This window comes from Trachypithecus francoisi, unplaced genomic scaffold (genome assembly GCF_009764315.1).
Source record: "Trachypithecus francoisi isolate TF-2019V2 unplaced genomic scaffold, Tfra_2.0 Lachesis_group11, whole genome shotgun sequence".
NCBI lineage: Eukaryota > Metazoa > Chordata > Mammalia > Primates > Cercopithecidae > Trachypithecus > Trachypithecus francoisi.
This window is the reverse complement of record NW_022681456.1, coordinates 95,780,520-95,794,285: the sequence shown is the minus strand read 5'-3', so window position 1 is coordinate 95,794,285 and position 13,766 is coordinate 95,780,520. Positions and strand designations below refer to the sequence as shown.

The following is a 13,766-nucleotide window of genomic DNA, read 5'->3' as shown; positions in this document are numbered from 1 at the left end:
AATTACAAAGGAGTGGAGTTTTGTCCTTACAGGAAAATATCTTCCTTAAAACTTTTTTCAAAAATTATTTTGCTATGAAACTTAGAACATATACACATACATAAAATATGATAGAGAAATATACTTACAGTTTAACATGTATGTAGAAGGTGAGTGCTTATGTTTAGGACCCAGGTCAAAAATTTTAACATTGCTAGGACCCCAGAAGCACCCTCCCTACCCTCCCAACTCACTTGCTGTGACACCTGCCAGTCACCAGCCACACCTTCTCTTCTCTAGAAAACAAGGTCACCACTATCTTAATGTTTACAGGATTTTTTTTTTTTTGCTTTGTTTTATCACCCATGTTCAAATTCCTAAATTACACAGTTGAACTTAATTGCTTTAAATAGTGAGTTTCCACGGTTCATCAAGATTAGGTTACTGTTTAAAATTCTCAAGAATATTTCACATCTAGTAAGCAAAGAAAGGAATGCATACGGATTGCCAGATAACCAAAAACATGCCTTTTCTTCTATCACACAAAGATAAAACAAAGTTTTACAAAGACTGGTCATTCTCTTGAAATTTGGAAAAAGAACAATACAGTAAAAATAATTTCATAGCAACATGTTTATTTAAGCCCTAGCTAAGTTTTCATTTACAAGCAAATATTTTCAGGGGAAAAAAATCACGTAAGACAATATTTTCAAATGTTATACCATCCACTAAAAATTAAACTTGCAGAATTTACAAATTAATATTCTAGGCAGACAGAAATATTATACATCCTTTTGCAAAATCCAATCAACAGCTTTTAAAAATTCACACAGGCACAACACAAGATAGTCTCTCTATACAATCTACCTATTTACATAGCTTTTCCCACCACAGATGATAATAGTTCTCACCATAGCTACCAAGGTTTGCAAACATAGTGTATTTAAAATATATTTAGCAGCATATAAAAAAATTAGATAAAAGGGAAGGAAATACTACTATTAAATAAAAACAAAATTAAATGGTGATAATAGAAACAACTCCATAGGAAAATAGATCAAAATGTATTTCTGTTAGGACATCAGCAATGTTTCCCATCACAGAAAATATGCACAGCACTAGAAAAAACAAACAAACAAACAAACCAACAATTTAACAGCATTTTAGTCCTGAGCACAGAATATAGTAGAACTGCAAAACTTTGGTCAATACAAGTAAATGCCAACATTTAACACATACTGTTTACCCTTCTCTGTTAGTAGATTAAGATCAATTCCACCTTATGAAAATTCATCAATAATATTCTCATATCTTATTTTTGTCCATTACATTAAAAGACCTTTGAAATTTGGGAACCGTCTACAGACTGATAAAAATACCTAACAGGCGGGAGGCTGAGGCAGGAGAATGGCATAAACCCGGGAGGTGGAGCTTGCAGTGAGCTGAGATCCGGCCACTGCACTCCAGCCCGGGCGACAGAGCGAGACTCTGTCTCAAAAAAAAAAAAAAAAAAAAAAAAAAAAAAAAAAAAAAAAAAAAATACCTAACAGGCAAACCACAATTTGACTAACATTTTCAATATGTTTAAATACATAAATCATTTGAATCAACTATATGAATGACTTAACAGTGGGTTGCATTGTATTCCAGGTGTGTTTTCTGACTGTCACAAAAGCAGACGTCTTGTAATTCAAATAATTTGAAGGTGTGTTTTATAGATAGGCACAAAAATTCAGCCACAATAAAAGTGCGAATAAAGCAATATATCAATTGTAGGATATATATCTATTGGTTGATCTTAAAACTAAGCACACAGGACAGTACACAATTTTATTAGAATATAATTTATAGTCAGCAGTTGAATTCAGATATATTTTCCAGTTAATCCCATTCACACGTTTTGCCTAATAAGTGCAGGAAATTTTCCATAAAGAATACAGAGTATTATCACAGCATTCAGTTTACAACTTATCTTCACTCATGTTTAATTACTGGCAGTATCTTCCCCCAGATCTCCTGTGTCAGAGATCTGACCATCTTGCAAATTGCGAGCCTTCCAAATTCTCACAGTTCGATCACTACAAAAAAATAAATAAAACATGGATATATGAACAAAGGCAGAAAGATAAAGAAATAGCTCTTATAATTACTTATCATGGAAATATTTTCTACATAGGTCTTCAAGAAATGCAAGTACAAATATGCATTGTCTCATTTATATAGCAAACACATACCTTAATAATGATAAGAGCTTATATTATCAAGGACTTACTATGAACCAGGCATTGTTACCAGGTGCCCTTTACACATGTTAACACACATTTAATTCCCTTTAACTACCATTAGCAATAGCTACTGGTATAATCCCCTTTTTATTGAAGAGCTAATTGAGGCCCAGATCACAAGTGAGTGACACAGCTGAGATGTGAATCCAGGCAGTCTGGCTCCAGAGCCTTATCTCTTTAACACTGGATCTGCACTCATTATTTCAAAAAACAGCATGTGATTTGACATAGTGTCAGAAGTCTTCAGGCAAAACAGCCTGCAGGTCACAGTGAGGCTTCTAGGCAGGGAGAAAGCTGGGGCAGGATTTCTAGGGAGTTAGTGAATATAGCAAAGTCACGAAGAAATATCTTTGGGTAAACTCAGCAAACAAGCCTACAGAAAAAGCAACAGGCTATTGAGAAGTGAACTAATACTCCACCTGGCACAGAATGTAGAAGATTAAAAGGAATTCTGATGCCCCGTAAATATATACAGTAATTGTTAATTGAAATTTAAATTTTTTATAAAAAGTATTTCTGAGAAAACATGTTTCTGTTGCCCTCGCAGGTGAATACTGTCATTAGACAATCACATTTCTTAACATATCTCTCATGGCTTACACAAATGTTTCTTTTTCCAATTTCCTGATTAACCCAAACTAAAAAAAAAATAAGAATTTCCATGGAATTTAATAGTTAAAATGCACTTTAGAGATTATGTATTCCATCCCAAGGGAAAAAGGTTTAGTGGAGTGCCAATGTAACACAGCAAAGGTTTTCTAGAACCCAGACTTTCTAGATTTTAATCAGTTATCTTCTCACCATCCCACACAGCACACATACATTGATAACAGCAATGGAATATTTTCATTTATCCACCCATTCAAGCATTGTATTTATTTATTCAACCATTTACTCAACAAATGTTTACTGAGAACCTGCTACATGCCAAGTATGCTTGGGATATTCTTTCTTTCTTTCCTTCCTTCCTTCCTTCCTTCCTTTCTTCTTTCCTCCCTCCCTCCCCCTTCTCTCTTTCTTTCTTTCTTTCTCTCTCTCTCTCTCTCTCTCTCTCTCTCTCTCTCCTTCTTTCTTTCTTTTTTTTTTTGACAAAATCTCGCTCTGTTGCCAGGCTGGAATACAGTGGCGCGATCTCAGCTCCTCCGCGCAACCTCCGCCTCCTGGCTTCAAGCGATTCTCCTGCCTCAGCCTCCTGAGCAGCTGGGACTACAGGCGCATGCCACTATGCCTAGCTAATTTTTTTGCATTTTTAGTACAGACGAGGTTTCACCATGTTGGCCAGTCTTGATCTCTTGACCTCATGATCCACCCGCCTCAGCCTCCCAAAGTGCTGGGATTACAGGCATGAGGAATTGCACCCACCCTGGGATATGCTTTTTTTTTTTTTTTTTTTTAAGCATTCTAAGTGCTTGGGATATGCTTTTTTTTTTTTTTTTTTTTTTTTTTTTTAACAGAGTCTCGTTCTGTCGCCCAGGCTGGAGTGCAGTGACTCAATCTCTGCTCACCGCAAGCTCCGCCTCCCGGGTTCACACCATTCTCCGGCCTCAGCCTCCGGAGTAACTGGGACTACAGGTGCCCGCCACCATGCCCAGCTAATTTTTTTTTGTATTTTCAGCAGAGACATGTTAGCCAGGATGGTCTCGATCCCCTGACCTCGTGATCCGCCCGCCTCGCCCTCCCAAAGTGCTGGGATTACAGGCGTGAACCACTGTGCCTTGCCAGGATATGCTGCTTTAAAAAAACAAAAATAAAATTTAAAAGCTCAAACCTTTTGCCTTTGTAGATCATGTATTCTAGCAAAAGGAGACAGACAATAAACTATAATAAATGATTAAACTATAGAGTATATTAGAAGGTGATTAGTGCCACAGGGGTGAAAAAAAAGGAGAGCACAGCCAAGGGGACCAGGAGTGCTAGGCGATAGGTGAGATTACAATTTTAAATAAAATGGCCAGGATACTTTTACTGAGGAAGAAAGACTTGCAGGGTCAGGACATTTGAGAGAAAAACATTCCAGGCCAAAAGAGCAGCTAGGGCAAATACCCTCGGGCAGGAGTGGCTTTGGAATGTTCAAGGACCAGCAAAGAGGTTATTGGGGTTGCAAGAAAAGGACAAGCTAGAGGGTACCAGATGATATGGCAAGGGTGAAAACAGATGTTCAGAGGGCAAGATCAAGTATGGACTCAACTCTAAGTGAAATGGAGGACGACTGTAGGGTTTTGAATAGAGAAGGAATATGATCTAACTTACGCTTTTAAAGGATCATTCTAGATTTTGTGTTGAGTGTAGACTACATATGAGCAAAGGACTTTGTTTAGAAGGCTATTATAGTAATCCAAGAGCTGATGGTGATTAAGTCTGGTGAAGAAGTAGAGGGTGTGGTAAGAAGTGGTTAGATTCTAGACATAATTTAAAGGTAGAACTAACAGGACTTGATGATGGATTAGATATGAAGTACAAAAGAAGGGGAGAAATGAAAGGTTCTGTCCTGAGCATAGAAATTTCAGGGAAGCCATCAACTGTGATGGAGAAGGTTGTAGAATGAGTAGGTTTCTTGAAAAGATTAGGAGTTCAATTTTGGATATGTTAAGTTTGAGATGATTAAATTTCCACTACTAGCCATAAGTAACTCACATCAGGTTAACCCCCCTATTGTAAACAAAGAGAAAACCTGACAAAATTTATGGAGCAGCTGTTTTCAGACATTGGGCAACAGGCAATGCGAGGCTGTGATCCTGGAGAGAAGGGAAACAAAGAAGATGCTGTGTGATAGCCCCAGCTGTCTGCCTGGAAGCATTTTGCATACCACAGCAAAGTGAGAGGGAACCCAAGCAGAGAATCACAGGAGCACTTAGTTGAAGAAACAGAAAACAAAATCCAGAAAGTAGAGAAGAGGAGAGATCTATGCAGGGAAAGAACTCTACAAATCTACATGGGGTCTCCTAAAGTCTTTGACTGAATGTTAAGTTGTACATGAGTAGAGTGCAACTATAAGGTCAGACAACAAACAGCTACCAGGGAGCTATATATTGAAAACCTCCCAGAGTTCATAGAGGGCTATGAGATGTTCAATTTCTGACCAGGTATAGTAGAGAGATACCACTGAACACCTGGGACATTCAGTAGAATTGCAGGAAGAGTTAAACTTTCATAGGACAGCCAACTAACCCCAGAGTAATGGCTACTCTAGACCTACCTAACAAAGGTTAAAAACAAGTGTTAAAAACTTAGAACTGAACCACAAGTAATCCAATTGCCTGATAAACAAAGCCTGATACTCCTTAAAGGAATACAAAGTACAACAAAATTGAGATACTCAAAATATTACAATGTCTAACATTTAATGAAATATTACTTGACATGAAAAGCAGCAGAAGACAATGACACCAGTAATTATGAGAAAAATCAATGATATCAGATCCATAAATGACAGGTATGATGAAATTATCTATGTAAGTTATAAAGTGCCTCAGTTTTCCTACTTGTAAAATAGAGATTATAATAACAATACTTAACTTCTAGAGTTATTCTAAGGACTAAATGAGTTAATGTCTGCAAAGCACTTAGAACAATGCCTCGCACATAGTAAGCACTATATAAATATTTGTTAAATAACAAATAAGTAGAACTAATTTTTTAAAAGTCCTTCTGATTTTCTTGGTTATTTTCCTGTGATTTTGAAAACATGTAGTAGGCATATTTGCATGTGATATACACTGAGAAAGCTGAGAAAAAGTTTAGCTCTTCATCTGCACAGCAAAATAAACTATCAATAGAGTAAACAGAGAACCTACAGAATGGGAGACAATATTTGCAAACTATGAATCTGACAAAGATCTAATATCCAGCATCTTAAGAACTTAAACAAATTTACAAGGAAAAAAACAATCAACCCATTTAAAAGTGGGAAAAGGACATGAACAGACCCTTTTCTAAGGAAGACATACATGCTGCTAACTAGAATATGAAAAAAAGCTCAACATTATTAGAGAAATGCAAATCAAAACCACAATGATATACCATCTCACACCAGTCAAAAGGGCTACTATTAAAAAGTCAAAAATAACAGATGTCAACAAGGTTGTGGAAAAAGGGAACACTTATACACTGGTTAGTGGGAGTATAAATCAGTTCAACCATTGTGGAAAGCAGTGTGGCAATTCCTGAGAGAGCTAAAAACAGAACTACCATTTGGCTCAGCAATCTCATTACTGGGTGTATACCAGAGAAATATATATCATTCTACCATAAAGACACATGTACACAAATGTTCATAACAGCTCTATTCACAATAGCAAAGACATGGAATCAACCTAAATGCCCATCAATGACAGATTGGATAAAGAAAATGTGGTACATATATACCATGGAATACTATGCAGCCATAAAAATAAATGAGACCACATATTTTGTGGGTACATGGATGGAGCTGGAGACCATTATCCTTAGCAAACAAATGCAGAAACAGAGAACCAAATATCATATGTTCTCTTTTATAAATGGAAGCTAAATGATGAGAACTCATAGACACAAAAAAGGCAACAACAGACACTGGGGCCTATTTGAGGGTGGAGGGTGGCAGGAGGGAGAGGAGCAGAAAAAAATAACTATTGGGTATGGGGCTTAGCACATGGGTGATGAAATAATCTGAACCACAAACACTGGTGACACAAGTTTACCCATATAAAAAACCTGCACATGTACCCCTGAACCTAAAATAAAAGTTTAAAAAAAAAAAAGTTTAGCTCTTCAAAACTGAGACCATATCCTGGAAGATAAGTAAGTACAATTACATTACATGTCGATCCCCAGGCCTCACTGATATATAATAGTAAGTTTTGTATTGGGTGTCCCACAGTCAATGTGACATATAGCTGGTAAATTTTCAAGGACACAACAAGTTTCCAAGGAAGTAAGCAAAAGTGGTGACTGTTCAGAAAGTAATGCATCTTAGAAATAGCATCAATGAAGCATCAAAGGTAAGCACCTTAGAAAAACAAAATAAATTGGCTCTGATGCACCTTCAAGATGAAAGTAAATCTAAATGAAAAGAGAAATTCAATGGAAACTACACAAATGCAAAGAAATGACACAGGAATAAAGGCTTCAAAATAAAATCAGGATGTTCATGCATTTGGGACACCCTGAATAAAGTCAGTGCTCAAATTAAATAGACATAAATTGTACACAAACAAAATTGGGAGGTGTTTTAGATAGATATTCACAGGAAATTACATTTTATTTGAATGAGACCTATACTTCACATTATATAATATATACACTTTCCTTTTCAAAGTACATATATGTGTACTATATATAATGTCATTTATATATATAAACTGTCATTTTACGGTCACAACATCTTTCTACCTCCTTCAAGTATCTTAAATGTCACTTTTTCCATGAGGCCTTCACTGACCACCCTGTTTTGTAACCCTGCCCTAGGAAAATCCCATCCCTTTTCTCTCTTTTATTTTTCACCATTGCACTTGTCACCATCTAACACATTCTACTTAATGTATTTTTCATTTCTTCTCATAAGAATATAGACTGGGTTTGGAATCTGTTTTGCTCACTGCTCTGTTTCCAGGAGTCTGGAACAATTCCCAGCACTTAGGAGATTCACTGTGAATGAACAAATGAGTCAATCAATCCAGTCATCCACAAGCAGGTGGAAGCAGATGTTATTACTATGTACTTATACTTTAAAGGGAGGAGGAAGCAGAGAGAGTTTTTAAATAGTTTGTTCCAAATATGAAGAATGGCAAATTTGTTGCCTTTCTGAAAATAAAAATCTTTAGAAATTAGTCATTATTTTCTAAAAGTCAAAACCATCAAGGAAACATGTGACAGCACACTTCCTAAAATAAGCAGAGTGTTATACAGGAGTAACAGTATTGTCATGTAACTTGGGTGCCTAAATTCAGTGCCCACAGTGTATATCAGAAAATATAAGACAGACATCTTAAAATAGACATTAGAACGATTATAAGAATTTTGTATATTCAATGTTTCTAGATATTTACAACATATGTATTAAATCTGAACAAAAGCAACCAATATAGAGAAAAATCATATAAGAAAACTTACTCAGCTGCAGTAAAAATGTGGGTGGAATTAACACATATGGCATTGATAGGACTATCATGACCTTTCATCTCTCCAACTGGCATAAAAGTATCCATGTTCCAGACTTTCAAAATGCCCCCTCTGCAGCCACTGAGCAAAACTGGGTGGTCTGGCACTACTCCCAGGGCACAGACCCAATCCTTATGTGCATTTGGAACTTGCTAAAAGAAAAAAAGTGAAATTAGCAGCTTAAGGAGAGCTTCCAAACTGACATTTTCACATGAAAATAAACTGAAAAACATTTTGTTGCAAAACTTAATATTCGGAATTGCCTGAATAAAGTTTACTTTCTATGCAATCACTCTTAGTGATTTAAAGAAATAAATGGGTAATTTGCTTCCCAACTTGCCTCACTAATTTTCATCATTGTTATCAGCATTTAAGGGCTATAATCTACAGAATGTAAAAGATCCTGAAAGTATATAGAATTTTCGAGCATCATATCCTCTTCATGGGCAGTAAATATCTTACCTTTCTCCAAAATGTATTAAATAAAGCAAGTTTGAAAACTGCAACCTGGTATGTGGATTATAAGGACTGGCTCATAATATCACTAGTTTAAACTTTCAATAGAGAATATAGAGGCCTGAAGATTTCTGCAGAAGATCAGAGGTAATCCATATATTTTATGATGAGTAAACAATAATTACAAGATTAGACTATATGACTATACTTCATGCATAAATGTATTTATGTGCAAAATATAAAATTATAATCATGAATGTATATTTATTTTTAACAAGCTCTTTAATGTAACACTGTATATGTATCTATTGCCAAGTTTTTCCTATTAATATTTATGTTTCTTATTTGTTTGGTTTTCATCTGCTAATTACAAGCAGGAAAGTGGAAGCAACTACTACATATACATACCCACACATATGTATATATAAGGAAAAACTTGAAATTGAAAAGAATTTAATCTGTTAACTAATTTCTTTTCCAGGGAATTAGGAAAAGACACCAATATTTGAATTTATTTAACCCAACTATCATTTTGTAGGAAATGAGAGAACCACCACTCTTAGATGCATGAAAATGCTCTTATAGATAAGGAATTATTTATATTACTCTTGACTTTAGCTAAACTTAGAACTCTTTGGAATATGTGTACATAAAACAAAAGCAAAACAAAATGAGAAACTGCAACCGCACTACTCCCAGGCTCATTTTATTTAATAAACACATGCATGGAGCAACCCTAGATCTTTCAACTCTTATCAGCATCTCTTCTCTTATCTAGCAGGTATTATTCAATGTTGAATGTTTCCCTTCTCCCAATGAAGAACTCTGGGTAGGATGAAACATTTTTCAAGAAAAAGGCCTGATTAATATTATCCATAAATGATAAAAATCTACATAGGAGCTCTTCAAGTTCTTCTACAGGCTACAGGATCGTGTTGAAATGCCCACTCTAAACCATGAAAAGGTTCTGCATTACCTGAAGAAGGTCTTTTTGAGTTAAGTCCCATTTCTTGATTCCATTATCTCTAGACCCGCTAAATAGGTTATCCCCTTGAATGGTTAGTGCTTCTATGCCATCATAATGAGGGGGTTCAAAATTGTGGGTGGGACTCACAGTACCAAGAGCTCCTTCTGTAACATCAAACATCTAGAAAGGTAGAAACAAAGCAGTTATCCTATTTAACTTGCAAACAAACACAAATATTTGTACAGTCCTAGAAACACATACACATCTATGATAATCAGACATGACTTGTTTTGTTACCTACTGTTTCTGGTTTGTTAAATTTTTTCTTTTTACTTATTTTAATTATTATTTTGAGATGAGGTCTCACTATGTTTCCCAGGCTGGAGTGCAGTGCTTATTCACAGGTGCAATCATACTGCACAGCTGCTTTAACTTCAGGCTCAAGCGATCCGCTTACCTCAATCTCCCAAGTAGCTGGGATTACAGGCGTGCATCATGGCCCTGGATCTTAATTATTGTTTTGTTTTGTTATTTGTTATTATGGAAGTTTCATTAAGTTAACCTGACATGAATGACAACTGAGGATAAACCAGTGCCCTTTTTTTAACACTACTTTTGCTTGCATGTTACATGCTTTGTGTCTGTAGGTTTTTAAGAAAGGAAACCAGGGAGTGCGCCCAAGAGGGCCAAATAGGAACAGCTCCAGCCTCCAGCTCCCAATGTGAGTGACACAGAAGATGGGTGATTTCTGCATTTTCAACTGAGGTACCAGGTTCATCTCACTGGGGCATGTCGGACAGTTGGCGCTGGTCCGTGGGTGCAGCCCGACCAGCGAGAGCTGAAGCAGGGCGAGGCATCGCCTCACCTGGGAAGCACAAGGGGGAAAGGAATTCCTTTTCCTAGCCAAATGAAATTGAGACACAACACCTGGAAAATCGGGTAACTCCCACCCTAATACTGCGCTTTACCAAGGGTCTTAGCAAATGGCAGACCAGGAGATTATATCCCACACCTGGCCCAGAGGGTCCCACACCCACGGAGCCTCCCTCATTGCTAGCACAGCAGTCTGAGATCTAACTGCAAGGGGGCAGCCAGGCTGGGTGAGGGGCCATTGCTGAGGCTTAAGTAGGTAAACAAAGCCACCTGAAAGCTCGAATTGGGTGGAGCCCACCACAGCTCAAGGAGGCCAGCCTGCCTCTGTAGACTCCTCCTCTGGGGACAGGGCACAGCTAAACAAAAAGCGGGAGAAACCTCGGCAGAGGTAAATGCCCCTGTCTGACAGCTTTGAAGAGAGCAGTGGATCTCCCAGCACGGAGGTTGAGATCTGAGAACAGACAGACTGTCTGCTCAAGTGGGTCCCTGACCCCTGAGTAGCCTAACTGGGAGACATCCCCAACTAGGTGCAGAACAACACCTCACATATTACACGGCAGGGTACACCCCTGAGACGAAGCTTCCAGAGAAAGAATCAGACAGCAACACTCACTATTCAGCAATAGTCTATTCTCTGCAGCCTCCGCTGCTGATACCCAGGCAAACTCCAACAGACCTACAGCTGAGGGTCCTGACTGTTAGAAGGAAAACTAAGAAACAGAAAGGACATCCACACCAAAACCCTGTCAGTACGTCACCATCATCAAAAACCAAAGGCAGATAAAACCACAAAGATGGGGAAAAAGCAGTGCAGATCAGATGGAAATTCAAAAAATCTGAGCGCATCTCCCCCTCCAAAGGAACACAGCTCATTGCCATCAGTGGAACAAAGCGGGAGAGTGAATAACTAACGAGTTGAGAGAAGAAGGCTTCAGTTGATCAAACTTCTCAGAACTAAAGGAGGAACTACGTAACCAGTGCAAAGAAACTAAAAACCTTGAAAAAAGAATGGATAAATGAATAACTAGAATAATCAATGCAGAGAAGACCTTAAAAGAACTGATAGAGATGAAAACCATAACATGAGAACTACGTGACAAATGGACAAGCTTCAAAAACCGACTCAATCAACTGGAAGAAAGAGTATCAGTGACTGAAGATCAAATGAATGAAATGAAGTGAGAAGAGAAGTCTAAAGAAAAAAGAGGAAAAAGAAATGAACAAAGCCTCCAAGAAGTATGGGATTATGTGAAAAGACCAAATCTACATCTGATTAGTGTGCCTGAAAGTGACAGGGAAAATGAAACCAAGTTGGAAAACACTCTGCAGGATATCATCCAGGAGAACTTCCCCAACCTAGTAAGGCAGGCCAACATTCAAATTCAGGAAATACAGAGAACACCACAAAGATACTCCTCGAGAAGAGGAACTCCAAGATACACAATTGTCAGATTCACCAAAGTTGAAATGAAGGAAAAAATGTTAAGGGCAGCCAGAGAGAAAGGTCGGGTTACATACAAAGGGAAACCTATCAGACTAATAGCAGATCTCTCTGCAGAAACTCTACAAGCCAGAAGAGAGCGGGAGCCAATATTCAACATTCTTAAAGAAAAGAATTTTCAATCCAGAATTTCATATCCAGCCAAATTAAGTTTCATCAGTGAAAGAGAAATAAAATCCTTTATAGACAAGCAAACGCTTACAGATGTTGTCGACACCAGGCCTGCCCTACAAGAGATCCTGAAGGAAGCACTAAACTCGGAAAGGAACAACAGGTACCAGCCATTGCAAAAACATGCCAAAATGTAAAGTCCATTGATGCTAGGAAGAAACTGCATCAACTACCGAGCAAAATAACCAGCTAACATCATAATGACAGGATCAAGTTCACATATAACAATATTAACCTTAAATGTAAATGGACTAAATGATCCAATTAAAAGACACAGACTGGCAAACTGGATAAAGAGTAAAGACTCATCAGTTTGCTGTATTCAGGAGACCCATCTCACATGCAGAGACACACATAGACTCAAAATAAATGGTTGGAGGAAGATCTACCAAGCAAATGGAAAACAAAAAAAAGCAGGGGTTGCAATCCTAGTCTCTGATAAAACAGACTTTAAACCATCAAAGATCAAAGAGACAAAGAAGGCCATTACATAATGGTAAAGAGATCAATTCATCAGGAAGAGCTAACTATCCTAAATATATATGCACCCAATAGAGGAGTACCCAGATTCATAAAGCAAGTCCTTAGAGACTTACAAAGAGACTTAGACTCCCATACAATAATAATGGGAGACTTTAACTCCCCACTGTCAACATTAGACAGATCAATGAGACAGAAAGTTAACAAGGATATCCAGGAATTGAACTCATCTCTGCACCAAGTGGACCTAATAGACATCTACAGAACTCTCCAATCCAAAGCAACAGAATATACATTCTTCTCAGCATCATATTGTACTTATTCCAAAATTGACCACACAGTTGGAAGTAAAGCACTCCTCAGCAAATGTACAAGAACAGAAATTATAACAAACTGTCTCTCAGACCACAGTGCAATCAAACTAGAACTCAGGACTAAGAAACTCAATCAAAACTGCTCAACTACATGGAAACTGAACAACCTGCTCCTGAATGACTACTGGGTACATAACAAAAATGAAGGCAGAAATAAAGATGTTCTTTGCAACCAATAAGAACAAAGATACAACATACTAGAATCTCTGGGACACATTTAAAGCAGTGAGTAGAGGGAAATTTATAGCACTAAATGCCCACAAGAGAAAGCAGGAAAGATCTAAAATTGACACCCTAACATCACAATTAAAAGAACTAGAGAAGCAAGAGCAAACACATTCAAAAGCTAGCAGAAGGCAAGAAATAACTAAGATCAGAGCAGAACTGAAGGGGATAGAGACACAAAAAACCCTCCAAAAAAATCAATGAATCCAGGAGCTGGTTTTTTGAAAAGATAAACAAGATTGATAGACCACTAGCAACACTAATAAAGAAGAAAAGAGAGAAGAATCAAATAGACACAATAAAAAATGATAAAGGGG

The 13,766-nt window shown here is 37.4% G+C and overlaps 1 protein-coding gene across 12 annotated transcripts in view; it reads right to left on the bottom strand.

Annotated features, from left to right (window-relative positions):
* Positions 1 to 594: 594 nt before the first annotated feature.
* Positions 595 to 13,766, bottom strand: part of KIF21A (kinesin family member 21A) — a 164,869-nt gene continuing 151,697 nt past the window's right edge. For all 12 annotated transcript variants that reach the window (XM_033222442.1, XM_033222431.1, XM_033222432.1 and 9 more), the window contains 4 exons: positions 9,835 to 10,005; positions 8,355 to 8,554; positions 1,523 to 2,057; positions 595 to 1,358 (listed from right to left, as the gene is read on the bottom strand). In XM_033222442.1, the coding sequence (XP_033078333.1) occupies positions 1,964 to 2,057; positions 8,355 to 8,554; positions 9,835 to 10,005 (465 nt within the window). In that variant the 3' untranslated portion in view covers positions 595 to 1,358; positions 1,523 to 1,963. The remainder of the gene's footprint in view (positions 1,359 to 1,522; positions 2,058 to 8,354; positions 8,555 to 9,834; positions 10,006 to 13,766) is intronic.